Source organism: Hemicordylus capensis, chromosome 1, assembly GCF_027244095.1.
Source record: "Hemicordylus capensis ecotype Gifberg chromosome 1, rHemCap1.1.pri, whole genome shotgun sequence".
NCBI lineage: Eukaryota > Metazoa > Chordata > Lepidosauria > Squamata > Cordylidae > Hemicordylus > Hemicordylus capensis.
In genome coordinates, this window is record NC_069657.1 from 451,912,567 (window position 1) to 451,930,646 (window position 18,080).

Sequence of the window (18,080 nt, forward strand, 5' to 3'; positions counted from 1 at the left end):
GAGGTAATGGTAAACCACATTTACCAAGAAAACCACATGGCTCTGTGGTCACCAGGAGTCAACACTGACTTGATAGCACAATCTTCCATGTTGTACAGAACACAAACGGTGGTTCATGTGTCTAGGCTCCAGTACTTAAGTTTTTTCTAGGTGGATACTTTGATGTCTCTGTAATGCTTGACTTGTTATAGGTGTGATCTATTCTGAAGAGTGAGGGAATGGAAGATGGTCAGGAGGGGATGAAAAATAGAGACAGATCAAAGGGGAAGGGCAAGATTGATTCTTAAGAAGAGTGGAGACTGGAAAAGGATAAACCTGAACAGGTTCGGGGTGAGGAAGTGGATCGGGGTTAGTTGGTAGAGTGGGGGACCAAGACAGATTGAACCCAGCAGAATCAGGGAAGCAGAGTGGAAAAGGTCGGTCCGAAGGACTGGAGCAGGGAGCAAGGTGAAGGACATGGCAAGCCCAAATGAATTTGGGGGAGAAAGTTAATTGAGCCGCTCTGGACTTCTGAAGAGGGCAATGGAGTGAAGCAGAAAGGAAATTAGAACTGGCTTGGGTGAGGGGAATAGAAAAGAGCAACTTGGCTTCATCTGGAGGAGGGAAGGTTGGGGATCCGGTTTCTCTGTTAGCAAGTGAACTTCGGAGTTATGTAGATTAAGGAGGATTGTTTGCTGGGAAGTGAAAAACCTAAGGAGGAGACAATCTCTGTATCACCAGGGGACCACCTATGGGGAAAATGGATGACAGGACTGGGATTAAATGACCAGAACCCATGGAGAAGGGGTTGAGGCGGCTAGAATCACTTGAACCAGATTGACACCCTCCTCCAGCTGAGAAATTGACCCAAATTCATTCCCTGATTATGGCTTCAAAGCCTAGGGGAGCCATTCTACCCATGGTTCATGCTCTCATGAGAGAGTGCTCCATAGGAGGAGGCACAACTTTGGTGCCTAGACTTGTAAGAGAGTCTAGTAAGTAGTTCTTTCCTCCTACTGGATCACTCACATGAGCTTGTGATCTGCTCCCTGGTAGGATCTATTTATTTTATTATTTATTTTTATTTATCGGGCCACAGTTACCCATGCCTTAGTCACGTCACAGATGGATTACTGTAACGCGCTCTATGTGGGGCTGCCCTTGAAGAATATCTGGAAAATGCAGCTAGTGCAAAATTTAGGAGCTAGGGTTTTATCTGGAGCTGCCCAATGGGATCACATCACACCCATTCTAAAAGAGCTGCACTGGCTGCCAGTTTGTTTCCGGGTCCAATTCAAGGTGCTGGTTTTGACCTTTAAAGCCCTTAATGGTTTGGGCCTGGGGTATCTGAGGGACCGCCTCCTCCCAAAGGTTGCTGCCCACTTGACGAGGTCATCTGAGGGGCCTCTGGTCCAGGTGCTGACAACGAGGGAGTCTAGGCTGTTGTGCACTCAGGACAGGACCTTCTCTGTTGCTGCCCCCGGACTCTGGAATGCTCTCCCAGTAGCTATTCGCTCCTCGGTCTCCATCACAGCTTCTAGAAAGCATGTCAAATCATGGCTTTTTACCCAGGCTTTTATATGATTGTCTCCACTGCTGCTTCTTGTATTTTGTACTGTTTTTATGCTTGTGTTTTATTTTATTTTTTAAAAAAATCAGATTTTATATACTTTTTAGCTCAGTATTTTAATGTGTCTTTTTTATAATCATGTTTTTAAATTTTATTGTGAGCCGCCTTGGGATTTTCTTAATGGAAGGTGGGGTATAAATTTAACAATAAATAAAATAAATAAATAAAATAATAAATACTCCTGCAAAGCAAAGCACTGATGAAAAGATCCATTTCAAAATCATCCAGCAGGTGTGCATGTGATCCATTCCCAGATGAATATGAGTGGGCTAAGCAAGATGAAGCGTGTCCCTAAAGGAGGGCACCGGCTTTTTTAAAGTGAGCAACCCACTGTTGGGACTGAGCCCAATTCTAAATCCTATCAGGTCTGCAAATGAATTATTATCCGCTGTTTCGCAGATTGTGGTTTCATGTATCCGTGGATGGGTCTTAGAGACCCAGTTTCATCTGTGGTGTGAAATATAGGCAATCTTCACCTATCCACGGTTGCTGAGTGGCCAGAAATGACTTCCGATGTCATCACAGGGTTGTTGTGAGGATAAAAATAACCATTTACGCCACTCTGAGCTCCTTGGAGGAAGAGCGGGATATAAATGTAAAAATAAAATAAAATTTCAGTTGCCATTTTGTGGCCCATTTAAAAAAAAAGAAAGAAAAGATTTTCAATGAAAAATCGGAGGATTTAGGGGGCATTCCCAGAGAACTACAGGTTACTCACCTGTAATGTTGGTTCTTCTAGTGGTCATCGGTACTTCGACACACATGGGCTATGCACCTGCGAAGACCACGTCAGAATCTAACAAGCTCGATATTCGATATATCGAATAAAGATATTCCTGGTTGTTTAACTTAAGATATTCCCCTCAGGGGATGGAGCCGCTCTGGGAAGAGCAGAAGGCTCCAAGTTCCCTCCCTGGCAGCATCTCCAAGATAGGGCTGAGAGAGAGATTCCTGCCTGCACCCTTGGAAAAGCCGCTGCCAGTCTGTGAAGACAATACTGAGCTAGATAGACCAGTGGTCTGACACAGTATATGGCAGCTTCCTATGTTCCTGTTGCCTCTGTTTTCCCTCCTCCTTGGGTGCTTACTTGTTATGCGCCCATTTGTGTAGAAGACAGAGACCACGTCGAAGAACTACAGGTTACTCACCTGTAACGTTGGTTCTTCTAGTGGTCATCTGTACATCTACATGCCCTCCCATCCTCCCCGCATGGGTTGCTGAAGCTTGACTCTGTGACTGAGGGGATGAGTGGCGCAGCTGTATATAGTGGCTGGGGGCGGAGTTCCTGCCAAAACAGGAGAAATTGAGCTTGTTAGATTCCGACGTGGTCTCTGCACAGGCACATAGCCCATTTGTGTAGAAGACAGAGACCATGCCGAGGAACAAGGTGCTATGCTTTTCTACCCTTATTTCTGTCCCTCCCTGCCTTTTAAGCCTTTTTTAAGCTCAAGGAACTTAACCTCCCAATCCCCATAGGGTACCATTAAAGTCTCTTTATTTGTGGTTTTGATATCCAAGGAAATTGGCATGGACAGAACCCCATGAATAATGTGGATCACCTGTCTAGGATTGCACATCTCCCCTTTCACCTTTGGGCATCCATCCATATGCACTGTCTAATCATCCTGTCAAATGGAATCCAACCATAGGCCAGTGGCTTGCTTTTTTTGTTTTTTGTTTTGCGCTAAGGAGATTATGAGAGCTTAGCTCTGGCCTAACCTGCTGTATAGGTGCAGGAAGAAAAGGAGCGAGAAGTACTTGCAATGATGGGGAAGGTGGTCCTGGCTATCTGCCCATGGCCTGCTAGAAGGAAGGGCCAGTCCTAGCAACTTGGCTATAAAACTGCATACCAAATGCGCTTGGTTGCTTTGATCCTGAGCTGACCAGCAACAGCCATCTTACAGTACCCAAAACTTCATTTTAAATAATAGACAATCTCCGACAATTTTTTAAAAAAATCTTTAAAGACACATCTATTCACCCAGGCTTTTAATTAAATGCTGTTTTAATAGTTTTAACTTTATTAAATGTTTAAATTAAGTTGTTCTAAAGTTTTAATTTTCTGCTGTCATTTATTTTAACTAATCTTTTATTTTTTGTTATTTATTGTGTTAGCTAACCTTTTAACTTTTTGTTGTCATTTATTTTGTTTTGGTGTAAACCATGCAGAGACATAAGTTTTGGGCAGTATAAAAGTATGATAAATAAAACAGGAAAGCACTCCATCTCTTACCTGGTAAAGGTGTATGTTCAATTTCCTGTGTCTGAATACCATCAGTTATACACATGGGGAGTCATTATGTGGGTAGTCCGTCTATCTGCTTGCCCTTATGTTTTTCTCCATTTAAATCTATTACATTTATTACCAGGCAGAAATGTAGTTACTCCGCTCTTACACATGGGCGACATTCAACATTTGCCTGCCCCTAATAGGCAGAGGGCTTGGAGGCATAATCTCGTTAAGATGACAGGATGGGTTGGGACTTTGCTTTTGTTTGTTTTTTTAATTAAAGAAAGAGGCAGATCTCCACTTGCTCCTCTTCCCACTAAGAGGAGCTTAGAAGACACACAGGTTTCCCAGAACGGCTCCAAGATTCAGCTGGTCTAGTTGCTGCAGCCATTTGGGACACCAAAATTGCCCAAACGACTCTTGTGGCACAAGTCCTAAGGATTTCACTCAAGAGACCCAATGGCTAATGTGCCATGAAGCGGAGCAACAATGGTAGGAACCCGCCTGGGGCTGCTGGTGTAGCCCAGGTCTGCTCAACTTAGGGCCCCCAGCTGTTTTTGGACTATGATCTGGAACTATAATCTATAATTGTGGACTGTTTTTACCCATAATCTCCAGCCACAGTGGCCAGTAGCCAGGGATAATGGGAACTGTAGGCCAAGATCTTCAGGAGAGCTGAAGTTGAGCAGGCCTGGTGTAGTGTGATGGCAGATCTGTGGAGTGACTTTAAAATGCGTCTAGGCAGTTTCCAATGGAAGTAGCACTGCAAGATGGCCCCGATGCTGTTTTAAGTCACCCCACATCTGCTCAGTCACGTCACACTGTTGGGGTTGCCTCTCAAGCTGAACAGCAACGGTGGCAGGTCCCTATAGCCAAGATTCTGCAGCATGAAATGTGAGTCACTGAGTTCAGTGGGAGTTACTCCATACTAAATATGGACGAGATTGGAGACAATACTGTATTTACTTGAATCTGGGTCGTCCCCCCGCCCCCGCCGCCCAATTCTTTGATGTCACAAAACAAGCAGTGGTATAAAATTCAGGGTCCTCTTCCATTTGGGTAAATAGTGTAACTTGTATTAAACCCATATTTTCAAAGGGGATCATCTTAAATTCAGGGACATCTTCTTTTTAGGTAAATATGGTAAAACATGTGCACACTCTGTCTTCTAATACCATCACAGGGCAAACGCCTGCTTTTAAAGCCAGATTTAGATGCAGTATTTCCATTTATGTTTTGAAATGCAAGTGATCTGAACTCTGTGAACTGCATTGAGATGCATATAGCACTTACAAGCAATAGCACTTACATTTATATACCGCTTTATAGCTGAAGCTCTCTAAGTGGTTTACAATGATTTAGCATATTGCCCCCAACATTCTGGGTACTCATTTTACCGACCTCGGAAGGATGGAAGGCTGAGTCAACCTTGAGCCCCTGGTCAGGATCGAACTTGTAACCTTCTCGTTACAGGGCAGCAGTTTTACCACTGCACCACCAGGGGCTCATATGAATTTGAACCTCCATTTCCACCTATGCACTTACATACTTAGTAGGCTCCAGATAAACATATTTGGGTTTTCTATGAAAAACCGAGGCATCCCAAAAGCTTCAGCTCCCTACTATCAGCATGACGGTGTGAACTGGGGACAGGGAGAGGTGGCAACCTCAGAATATGGAATAAATATTAGATGTTACGGAGGGAGAGGTGGGGGGTACTGATGGGCAGGAGCTCAGCATTTAGGGTAATGTCTAGTTCAGCCATGTGAGTTCTGAAGCAAAATCTAGGCAGAGTCTCCTTTAAGAAAATAACGCTCATGGAATCGAAACACATTCACTTAACCCAGAGGTTTACTGGGCGGGAGAGAAGACAGAGAGGTTGTTCTCATGACCAGTCCGACCAGGGTGAGAAATGCTGGGGTCGCTCCCAATGCTCCTCACTGCCCACTCCCAGGAAGCCCACCTTTTGGACCCGGCCTAGAAGTGAGGGAGGAGGACACCTATGTGTCTCCTCCCTCACGCTAAGGTTGTGTGGGTGCTTGGGCTGCCGGCAGCCATACTTACCATACTTCAGGGCTTGGGGGCTGATGTGGGAAGATTTAAGGTGATGTGGGAAATTGTTCTAAATGGTCTAGGAAAAAAACCTAAAAATTAACAAATCGCCAGGGCCAGATGGCATCCACCCAAGAGTTCTGAAGGAACACAAATGTGCAATTGCTGACCTACCAAAAATATGTAATTTTTCCCTACAGTCAGGTAGGGATGTGCATGGAACCAGCTGGCCCGGTTCAAGGCCGGACTGGCCTAGAACCCAACCAGGCCTGTATGGTCCGGCACCCCCTTGACCCCCCGCATCCGGTCGGGCGGGGTGGGTTTCGTGGACCATAAATGCTTTAATTATTTTTTTTAACCTTGTACTCCCAGCCCCAAACATGGCTACTGGGCCACCGAGTGAAGGCCGAAAAGCACCCGAATGGGGTGAGGGGGTGGTTTAGAAGGTTGGTGGGGGGAGAAGGAGCCTCCGCAGACCACCACCACCACCCCGCGCCGCCTCCAGGAACTTCCCCGAGGGGAGTACAAAGTTAAAAAGAATTTTTTAAAAAAATTAAGCGTTTTTGGTCCGTGAACCCCTCAAACCTGGGGGTGTGTGTTGGTTCTACCACCGAACCATTGAACCCCCAAACCAAAATCACAAACCCCTGAACCAGTTTGTACATCCATACAGTCAGGCTCTGTACTAGAGGACTGGAAAGTAGCCATTGTTAACCCCAGTTTTCAAAAAGGGAGCCATGAGTGATCCGAGAAATTACAGGACGGTTAGCTTAACTTCTGTGTTGGGTAAATTGATGAAAAGCACACTTAAGGACAAAACTGTTAAACATATAGAAGAACAGGCCTTGCTGAAGGAGAAGCAGCATGGCTTCTGCAAGGGCAAGTCTTGCCTCACTAACCTTTTGGAGTTCTTTGTGAGTGTCAACAGGCAGGTGAATAAAGGTGATCTGGTTGACATAGTATACTTGGTCTTCCAAAAAGCTTTTGGCTAGGTCAGGAGAAGCCTCCTATCCTACTTCAGGGGCACTGCACGCTCCCGATTTTCAATCATGCTTCAGTTAGAAACAAAAAGGCCAGAGGCCAGGAGCTTGATCGTGAGTTAAGTCCCAGTTTTAATCCCTTCCTCGTTCTGAAGCTGGAGACGGACTCTTAGGGGTGTGCCCGTTCTACCCAGCTGGGGCTTAGCTCACAATCTAGCTCCCTATCTCCAACCTTGTTTGTAAACTGACCCATGACTGAAAATCGCTCCCAAATTAGGGTAGGCTTCTCCAGCCTTCATGCCAATCATGTGAACTGCCCTACCGGCTTAAGCCAAGCGTGTAAGGCAAGCATCAACTTAAGACACTCCAGGTTAAGACAAACAGCACTTAACGTCGATACATCACCGCCTTGATTCAACTTTACAACACTTGCTGTGGGAGGGGAGGCTCCACTGGACAGCTGCTGGTGTGTGGGCTAGAGGAGAAGTTGGTGGCAGCAACCATGGTGGCTCGGGCTCACATCATCCTAGGGACTGGCAGTCCTGGCAGCAGCTGCTGCTGCTGGATCCAAGGCTGAGGAGGGATCGGCTGACTCACCTGTCCAAGATGCTCTCTCCACCACTGCTGCTGCTTCCACTCCTCCTCCAGACTCAGCTGCTGTGCGGTGATTGCAAGAGCTACCCAGTTGCCTCCCTGGCTGCATGGGAAAGTGAGGAAGAGCCAGGAAGGAAGCAGGTGGCAAGGCTGAGCGACTTCTGATTCTCCACCATCAACTCTGCTGTGTGTTTGTAAGTCTGTGACTGACACACCACCAGCTCTGACAGCAGCAGGAGAAAAAAACCAGTAGGGCATTGGGCCTTGGTTAAGCAAATGGCCATTTACAGCATGGGTTCCGATGGGAAAATAGATTCTAAGTTAAAACATTTCCACTTCAAACACTCTTTTCAGGAACCATTTGTAATGTATGGCTGGGGGCTTCCCGTATGCCAGTTTGAGCAACTATGAAGGACAAAGAAGTAAATTAGTTGGAACAGTCATCAAGGAGGAGATTCAAGCATCAACAAATACAGAAGTCTTTAAGGTTTTAATTGAGATCATTTATGCTACACCTGCAAAATTAAAGCAAAGTTTACAGCTATGTTTCCACTGCAGTCTTCGAAACAGAACTTCAGTCATTTTTCCGTCTCCCTCCTCCTGTTTATCAACCTCTTCGACAAAAGCTGTAGCAACATTTCAGGGTGCAGTACAGAAAACAGCAAACATTCTCCAACATGGTAGCAAACAATTTCACCTGACGCTGTCCAGTCGGCTCATTTACAAATCAAACTTGGCAACAGTGGGTCTAGATTTAGGAACATGACGCAGGTGCCACTTACAGCGTGTAATAATTAACGGATATAGTGTGCCACAGTACATTACAAATGCTGCTACTCAGCTGCATACAGAGTACTGCTTTACTGACACTTTCCTGCTTCATAAGAAAAAGCACTTTTTCTTTTTTGCAAGCACTAAGATGCCAATATGCAAGTTAAATATCGGAGGTGTAGACAGTACAGACAAATAGTGCACTTAAAGACAGATTGCCACATTCAAGGGAAAAAAATTCAATTCCAAATACAATCAAAATGTAGTTCTCTCCCAAAAGACACAACACCCCTTTGTGTTTCCAGCGTACAAGTCCATGTTATTTTTGGCAAGGGCTAGGGGAGAGTCCTATTTCTTGCTGAGGGGCAGGGTCACCATATCCGGGCCACAGTACAAGGCACTGTGGGATGCGTGCAGAAAAATAAGCTTGGATACAATCAGAAAATGCTCAACGTTCAATGAAGAAGCAAGAGGCGATCTATCAGAGTTGAACTTCCTTTGGCAGGTCAGCCATGGCTTGCTATATTCTTTGAGAAGATCCAGCACCGCTAACTCATCAGAAAGTAAATTAAGATGTGGGTGCTACCGACTGGAGGTAATGGGGCCAAGTCAATGGCCTCCAAATGTATCAGATCAGTATCACAGCCACAGTTCTCAAGTGGGCAGGACTGAAAGAGTTAACGTAACTTTGAAATGCAAAGTCTTAACTCACAGAATCATAGAGAACCAAAGGTCAACTTCAGGAGTGTGGTGCCCCAAGGCAAACAGGTCAGTCGGCCTCCCCAAACAGGAATGGATGGAAGGGGGAAAGTGCAGAACTCAAAAGAGTGCTTGCCTCAACCATCTAGACCAGGGTTTCCTTAACCTTGGGCCCCCAGATGTTGTTGGACTACAACTCCCAGAATCCCCAGCCACAAAGGCCACATTTGGGAATTCTGGGAGTTGTAGTCCAACAACATCTGGGAGCACATGGCTAAGAAACCCTGATCTAGACAGCCTTGGTGCTTGTTCCAGAAGCCCAGCACAAGGTCCTGGCTCCTCTCCCATGATCCCGACCTTCCCAGTGCAAAGTGGAATTGGTGGTACAGTTAGCTTGGTGGGCCCTCAACCTTCCAAGCCCTAGATAGCCTCTTATGTTAAAAATTCAAAACAAAAAACCCAGGAAGCATCCACTAAGATATCAGCAAGGAGGAGACCTCATCTCAAGATGCTATGGAATGTATGTAAATTCCTTTTTCTGCTTGCAGATATTGTGTACCTAATGCATTTCAGCTAGAAGGCTTTCCCTCAAGGTCAATTATATGCTTGAACTTTACAAGAGATCTCTGATAGAAGTTTCTGCTTATCAGCACCAAACAGTAACTTTTATCAGAGATCTCTTGAAAGGTTCAAGCATATAGTTGCCAGGAGGAAGGCCTTTTCACTGAAATGCATTGGGTGCATAATATCGACAAGCAGTAAAAGGACTTCACATACATTCCATAGCATCTCAAGATGTGATCTACTCTTTGCTGGCTTCTTGCATTAGCCACGTGAGCTGGGATATATACAATCAATACACTCAGCATGGGCCAAAATTAAAGCTCAGTTATTTCTATTAAGAGCAAGAGAGGAAATTCTTATCCAGGAAGGTCACATTATGGCCTTTAGAGACGTTACTAAAGCAACTACCCACAGACTTTTACTGTAATAAAACACTCAGTGAACCACATGCTAGAAGGATATTAGCTGATCCAACATGAGAACTAGTAAGCTTACATTAATTTTGAAAATCAAGTCAGCAAAGCCTTCTCAAATGTTAGGCTGAGGCAATAACTTCAAACCATTTGTGGAGGTGGACTCAAACGGAAATTCACCAGCAGCAAGCGAGGAGAGCTAACCCTGCTAGGAAGACTTCTCTAGAGTTGAAGTCAGATTTAACTATCATAGTTCCCAACCAAAGAAGTTTAGGAACTGAAGTTCAGGGAATGCTCTAGGGAAAGAATTCTCAACGTTGGGTCCCCAGATGTTATTGGACTTCAACTTCCATAATCCCTAGCCCCAGGGGCCTTTGGTTGGGGATTATAGAAATTGAAGTCCAATAACAACTGGGAACCCAATGTTGAGAATCCCTGCTCTAGGGATCCATCACAAAAATCTCCCAGCACCCTCCCAGGACTACGGTTCCCAGAGTTCTTTTGTGCTGTAGAAGTATACACGAAAGGTGCCTCAACTCCCAGACTATTATCAAGCCACAAGGTCCTTCTTGGCTTTAACGAGGCTCGCATGAAGGGGCCCCTCTCAGAACTGAAATTAACACGACTGATCTTATAGTAGGTGATCTCATTTCTAATAGTTTCTAAACAAATCACTTGAACAATAAATACTGTAAAACAACTCCCTTTGAACCAAATGCCCTTAAAAACAAAATAAAGTTAATTTTTTTAAAAAAGCACCATGAGATTAGCTGTTTTCCAACAGTGCAATCAAGAACATGAATGATAACAGCAAGCCTTTGAAGATTATGAACAGAACTTAAGATGGCAAAGGAGACCCTTTTGGAAGTAAGGTGAATTTGGCTGGAAGGATTCACTTTGTCCTGTACCCCTCTGATATGCAGGAGTTTTCAACCTTGGTCCCCCAGATTATTTGTAGGACTACAACTCCCTTCATCCTCTGCCACAGTGACCTCTGGCTGAGGATGATGGGAGTTTGTAGTCCAACAACATCGGGAGACCCAAGTTTGGGGGCTCCTACATTAACTGGCCTTAGAATGAGAGCTTTTTCTCAGGTCTTCAGAAGCTGGGTCAGAAGGCTGTGCAGAGGCTCCAGTGCCTCTTGGGTAAGAGACAGGGTCTGCTGCAGCAAATTCATGCTGTGTCCTGTGACGGAACCTGATGTGGACGGGGCAAAGCGAATAGCACATGCTCTTAAGTCAAGAAGAGGAAGAAGCCTGCCCCTCCTTGGTTCTGCCCCCTGAGATTTTACTCCTTCCCCTGGAGACCAAGAGAAGAAGTCAAAAGCTTCAGACCAAATCCTACCACCTTATCAATGCCAACTTTACTGATGTCCGGGTGCCCAACAAGCTCCATCCCTCTTATTTTGGAAGATGATATCAGTAGGGAGGCATGACCAGGTGTCCACAAATCTACTTGACAGCTCGCCAGGGGGAGTCCACCGGCTTCCTGACAAAGTTGCTGAGCTGCATTCATTCCCGACCATCAGCTCTCCCTCTGCTTTCAGGCAATCTGGATAGCGCAGAAAGGAACAGCAGGAACCTCTCCTGCTCTTCCCGACCTTCTCAGCAGATATGAAGGAAATCTCTATGTTCCTTCCAGTGCTTTGGGAAGGGGCGGGGGTTGATAGCTAGCTAGCAAGCACAAAGAGAGAATGGCTAGCAGCCAAGCCCAGATGAAATCTGTGCGGTTTGCAGCAACCTCCAGCCTCCTTTGCCCAGGATGACAGAATCATAAAGATGAAATTGAGCTGCAGGATTAGGAACTCCTGAACACAGCAAGTGCAGGATGTCCCTGACTCCCAGAAGGCTTGAGGACAAGGCCTGGCAACGGAGAATACAGGGGTTCCCAAACTTGGGTTCCCAGACATTGTTGGACTCCCCTCCCCATCATTACCAGCCACAATGGCTCCTCTCCCCATCTTCAGAGGAGGATACCCCTGAATAGCAGCTATTAGGAACCAATAGCACAGAGAGTTCCCCAGCAGCACCCGGTTGGCTACTGTGAGAAGCATGACCTGGCTGGGCTAGATAGGCCTTTTGTTGCTTGCTTCATTGGGGTAAAGGTAAAGTGTGCTATTGAGTCGGTGTCGACTCCTGGTGACCACAGAGCCCTGTAGTTGTCTTTGGTAGAATACAGGAGGGGTTTACCATTGTCATCTCCGGCACAGTATGAGATGATGCCTTTCAGAACCTTCCTATGTCCATCTTATTTGGATTCAACTTCAGTTTGTTATCCCTCATCCAGCCCATTACTGCCTCTGGGCAGGCATTTAGGAAAGATATGCTGTTTCCTGATGATTATTATAACTGCCCTTGATCCCCATCTTCATTTTATTTGGACGGACACTGCTGCCTGATATAGGTGTTTCCCATCGTCTGGGAAACATACCAGTGGGGATTGGAACCGGCAACCTCTTGCTCCCTAGGCAAGTTACTGCTCCGCTGTGCCACTGAATAACAGCTATTAGGACCAACAGCGGGGAGGGCTCCCCAGTAGCACCTAGTTGGCCACTGTGAGAAGCAGGACCTGGCTGGGCTAGACAGGCCTTGTGTCTGATCCGGCAGGGCTGCTCTGCTGCACTGCTCTCCCCCCGCTGCATGCATTCTTAAGGTTCCATGGCTCCCTTCTCCCATTTCTCTGCTTTCGGCTATGCTGCCCTCTACAGCTTTCCCCTCTGTCTGCTCAAGCCACCTCCCTTTCCAAATCTCTCCTCAACCTGTTTCTTTTCCCGAAGTATTTCAGCCCCAACTTGCCTGCGCCTCGACACCCTCCCTGTCCCTGCCAATCATCTCTCACCCTCTGGCTCGAGGAAGCAATGTCTTATGCACAATCTAGACAGCGCCGAGCACAGTGAGGGCAGAAAACAAAGTGTTAACTAGGCAGAAGAGGCAGAGTGGAAAGAAGCTGGAGTCTGTGCAGCCTGGAGAAGGTGTTAGAACCCAACTGGGATTCCTAACGACAGGAGCTCTCAAACCAAGGTCCCAAGTTCTGAACAAGACGCAGTTACACCTATCCAGGAATAATCTCATCAGCTGCAATAGGGAAAGTGGAACCCGTACTTTAGCCTGGTAAAACATATACTAAGCTTGCAATCAAATACTGGCGTGTCGAGTGCCCTCCTGTTGAAACCAAATCACCTATATTGCATTTGATTTGTGGGGAGGGAGCTTCCAGAGCTGATTGGATGAGCCAATGTGGTGGCATGGAGTATTCCGTTACTCAGTGAACACAGCAGTTTGCAGTCCAGTTTCTGTGAGGAATAGGGATGTTGTCACTTTGGCTGGGGTTAAAACCACAGAGTCAGGCTGAAGTCTGGGAAGAGGTCCTGGGACACAGAGAAGCTAAATGAATGAGGCCAGAGGCATGGAGGCTGAAGGAAGGATGCGGAGTAGGACTGATTGAAAGAGGAACCCAAAGGAAGTAAAAGCAGAGAACGAGGCTTAAGGGAAAGAGCAGAGGCAAGAAGGGGCTGATCCATGAGGGGTAGCTTGACAATGTTTAAGACCACAAAGAGCTGCTATGGGAGTGAGGAGCGGGGGGAGGCGGGCCCATAGCTCAGTAGTGGAGCATCAGCTCTGCATGCAGAAGATCCCAGGTTCAGTTCCTAGCAGCATCTCCAGGAAGAGCTGGGGAAAGAGTCCAGTCTGAAACTTTGGAGAGCTGTTACCGGTCAGTGTAAACCAGGGGGAGGCCACCTTGGCTCTCCAGCTACTTCTGAGCTACAAAGAGCCAGAGTGGTGTAGTGGTTAGAGTGCTGGACTAGGACCGGGGAGACCCGAGTTCAAATCCCCATTCAGCCATGACACTTGCTGGGTGACTCTGGGCCAGTCACTTCTCTCTCAGCCCAACCTACTTCACAGGGTTGTTTTGAGGAGAAACTTAAGTATGTAGTACACCGCTCTGAACTCCTTGGAGGAAGAGCAGGATATAAAATATAAAAATAAATTTAAAAAGTGCACCCTTAACCTCTGCTAACAGCCAGGTTTCTTAGGAGGGTTAGGTGGATGGGGAGCAGAGGGATCCACGAGGATCCAGCTGCTTCTCACGACCAGCCTAAGCCCAGCTGGGCTGCCCCAGGCGGGGTCATGAGAAGAGGCTCCTGGTGTTTAAAAGGGACAAAGCAAGACCTCTCACGCTGTGCCAGTGCCTCTGGCTACTATGGCAAAAAGGAGTCATTACCAAGCACGAGACCACAGCTATGAGGGGGGAAATGCGTAAAGGATGTCAGGTCAGAGGAGCAGATATTAAACAACAGAACCACACAGCCGCTTCCCCTCACATTCTTCTCCAAGGCCTCTGGTTCACCACGAGGTTCGACAAGATGACAGGTCCAGTGTTAACCATCGGTTTCCAAAGACATCAGCTGTGCTCGGAGTTCATTTAGCCCCCAGGTAAAACCGGCTCGGCATGGGGAAGGATAGTACAGGCAGGTCTTCCGAGCCGAGCAAGAACTGGCTTCGACTAGGACAGTTCTGGAGTCAAGCGAAACCGATACCTCTGCTAGCTAGAAAGGACTCCTCCTTTTAACAGGGTGGGATGTGGAGGAAATGATCACCCCTTTGCAGATGCCTTGGCAGTGTTTGCAAGCAGGTGTGAGCTCTGCAGAGCCAGCAGGGAGAGGCCAGTCTCAGGTTAGATCTGCGTAAGGGTTGACTGAAGACGGGTGCAAGACCGCCAGCTGGGAGTGCTGGCCTGGAAGGTGTTGGACAGCCTGCTTTTTCTGTTGACCAGGCCAGCAAAATACACAGAATGGGTTGAGCCTTTAGTGCAGGGATCCCCAGATGTTGCCAGACCACAACCCTAATCATCCACCGCCACCGCGGATGATGGGAGTTGTAGTCCAGCGACACCTGGGGACCCCTGAACTAGTGGGCAACCCTGGACAACTCTTGAGCTGTATCAGGCCTGGCAAGCCACAAGTTGGGAAGTCCAACCAGAATCCTTTATTCCACTCGAGAGTTTCTCCTCTGTACTGGCAGCAGCACAACTTTGTGGTCTCAATGGCAATGGCCTAAAGGGCAAATCGACTTGGACGTCATGGTGCTGGCACTGGGTGAGAGGCAGTTGCTTGTGTGGGTTAACCCCCATTGGCTTTCTGCTTAATGCACAATAAATGCCCTTCTCAGGGCACGAGGAGATTCAGATGTTTTGGTGAAGATCACATTGCTTGCTCTGCTCCCTGCTGAGTGCAGAGCCAGTTCAAATGTGCAGGCGGTGCGGCGAAGCATATGGTACAGCCCTTCTAAGACAGTACTACTTCTGGTTTCAGAAGAGATCACATTTGCATGATTCCTCTAGAACGGGAAAACGCCTTGCCTATGGAAAGCTAACATATTAGGCAAGTTTCAACCTATAGGCAGCACGACGAGTAGCGCTCAAATATGCAAATCTCCATGTGGAATGTGAAGTGGTACGACCTTGGAGGGCTGTACCAGGTGTGCCAGCCTGCATATCTAAATGGGCTCAAAACAGAGACCATAATGCCATATGCACTGCTGCCACTTTAAGTGTGGGAGTGCCCTGGCAATTGCCAGGCAGGATCACAGGAAGCTGATGTTCTGGTTTCTCAAGCTCTAAACCAAGTCAATGCACATCATCTAACCCAGGAATAAAAGGTATACTGCAAGAAGAAACCAGTATATTCTCCCCGCCATCTGACCACTTTTTAAAAGCCACCCAACTACTGAAAATATTTTCTCAAGTCCAGTATGAAATTCTCTGTCTCTCTCTCTCAAGTCAAAGTTATGGCACCCCTATCGTAAATCACGCAGGTGAGGTGCAGCAGCAGCTAAGAGTCAGAGCTGACACTCAAACTGTACATAATTTATTAAGGGTGTCAGGAATGACCGGGAGAGGACAGTAGGCTGAGTTAAATTAAGAGTTTGCTGCTGTAAACAAAACCAAAAAAAAGGCCACCCTTAAACGAGGGGATGACTCTAGTGCCAAGTGAGGAACTGAGAAGCAAGAAGGTTCAACCCGGTTGCACCACAAAAGGAGCTGGAGCGCATGCAAGTCTTGTGTCTAGTGCGTAGTGTGGGGGCAACGCGCCCGAGAAAGGAGGGACAACCTGGCCCGCATGTCCTGCCCGGCATCAGGGGCTCTCCGGCATCCCGTCGTCCTGTGTGCTGTCGTCTGTCTCCAGCTCGGCCAGCTGCCGCCTCAGCAAGTTGACTTTCACTTGGAGCTCCTTGTTGTACTTGATGATTTTGATCATTTCTTCGTACGACTCATCCAAGAATTTGGAAGACCGGTTCCAGCGGAGGAAAACCCCTGGTGCAACAGAAAAGAAATGCGAGACTTGGAAAAAGAAGTAGATGAAGACGAACCATCACAGTGGCATACATTAGGGTAAGGTTCCTCAACCTTGGGCCCCCAGATGTTGTTGGACTACAAATCCCAGAATCCCCAGCCACAAAGGCCATGTCTGGGGATTCTGGGAGATGTAGTCCAACAACATCTGGGGGCCCAAGGTTGAGGAACCCTGCGGGATCTCCAAACTGGGTTCCCAGATGTTGTTGCACTATAACTCCCCTCATTCCCTCCAGCCACTGTGGCTGGAGATGACGTGGGTTCTGGTCCAACACATTTGGAAACCCAGTTTTGAGAGCCCCTGGCAGAGGTGATCGTCAGTTGCACTGGCTCCCAGTCCATTTCTTCTAAGTGCGGGTTTTAACCTTTAAAGCCCTAAATGGCTTGGGACCAAGTCATCCTAGAAGGCGCTTTGCCCCATATGTTCCAACTCGGCCCTTAAGATCTTCTTCCGAGGCCCTGCTCCAAGTGCCCCTGCCAAATGAAGCGAGGCGGGTGGCTACTAGGGAGAGGGCCTTTTCGGTGGTGGCACTCCATTTATGGTTGAGCCTCTCTGGGGAGGCTTGCCTGGTGCCATCACTTTTTTCTTTTATACACCAGGTGAAGACTTCTCTGTTCACTCAGGCTTTTTAAAATTAAATTTTTAAAAAAAGGTTTAAAAATGTTTCACATTGTATTTTGTATTTTTTGTCTTGTGATTTGTCTGTCATGTTTGATGTGTTTTTATTGGATGTATTTTTTAATGTTGTGTTGTGAGTCACCCAGAGAACAATTTGTCATGGGGTGGCTAACACATAAAGTGTATTTTTCTTATTAACTTGGACACCCTTCTCTGGGTGCCCAGAGTTTAGAGGGGGGCACAACTGGGGAACACAAACTGCTGAACCCTCCCCCCTAAGGGTAGTTTGAGCCATGGTTCACGCCTTTTAGATGCTGGGTGAAGTCCACCCTGTTCTGTTGGGCTTTTAATAGTATTTAGGATCTCTTTATCTTTTTTGCATTCTATCTGATCTCAGCTGCTGTCTTCTTACAAGTAATTTATTGTTTTGCTGCTTTAGTATTTTTTTTAAACCAGGTTTTAAAAAATCATTTTAAATGAATTTTATAGTAATCTGCCTTAAGCGCTTTCTAGAGTCCAAAAGTGGGATGCAGATTTCTTTAAGACTGCAAAAGGGTAGGCAGTAGTGTAGGCTCCAAGAGCCCCTGGTGGCGCAGTGGTAAAACTGCCGCCCTGTAACCAGAAGGTTACAAGTTCGATCCTGACCAGGGGCTCAAGGTTGACTCAGCCTTCCATCCTTCCGAGGTCGGTAAAATGAGTACCCAGAATGTTGGGGGCAATATGCTAAATCATTGTAAACCGCTTAGAGAGCTTCCAGCTATAGAGCGGTATATAAATGTAAGTGCTATTGCTACTGCTATTGCTATGTGCATCCTGCAGTTTCCTGTATCCCAGAAAGCGGTTTACAATCCAGTTTGACGCCGACTTACTGCCAAGGAAATCCCGCACTATAGGACTGGCGTTAGGGGAGACCAACTCAGGCACTAGTGGCCAAGCACCCAGGCCTATCAGAGGGCCCGTGGCAATCCCCTGAAGTGAAACAACTGCGGCCACCCATGCAGCTGCTAAGAACTACCCTAAGCTGCTGCCACTACCACCAAGTTAAGTCTCCCCCGAAGCCTCGTGGAAGGTTACCCGAAGGGCAGCCTGGCATGCTTTTCGTCCGCTGTGCGGGCGACCACTGTAACACATATAATGCAATCACGGGATGCCACAGTGGATCACACACTAAGAGAGAGGCACCATTTGCCCTCATGGC

The 18,080-nt window shown here is 47.0% G+C and overlaps 1 protein-coding gene across 5 annotated transcripts in view; it reads right to left on the bottom strand.

Moving 5' to 3' along the window:
• Positions 1 to 7,940: 7,940 nt before the first annotated feature.
• MTMR9 (myotubularin related protein 9) overlaps positions 7,941 to 18,080 on the bottom strand; it is a 40,468-nt gene continuing 30,328 nt past the window's right edge. For all 5 annotated transcript variants that reach the window (XM_053248769.1, XM_053248780.1, XM_053248747.1 and 2 more), the window contains one exon: positions 7,941 to 16,224. In XM_053248769.1, coding sequence (XP_053104744.1) covers positions 16,046 to 16,224 — 179 coding nt within the window. In that variant the 3' untranslated portion in view covers positions 7,941 to 16,045. The remainder of the gene's footprint in view (positions 16,225 to 18,080) is intronic.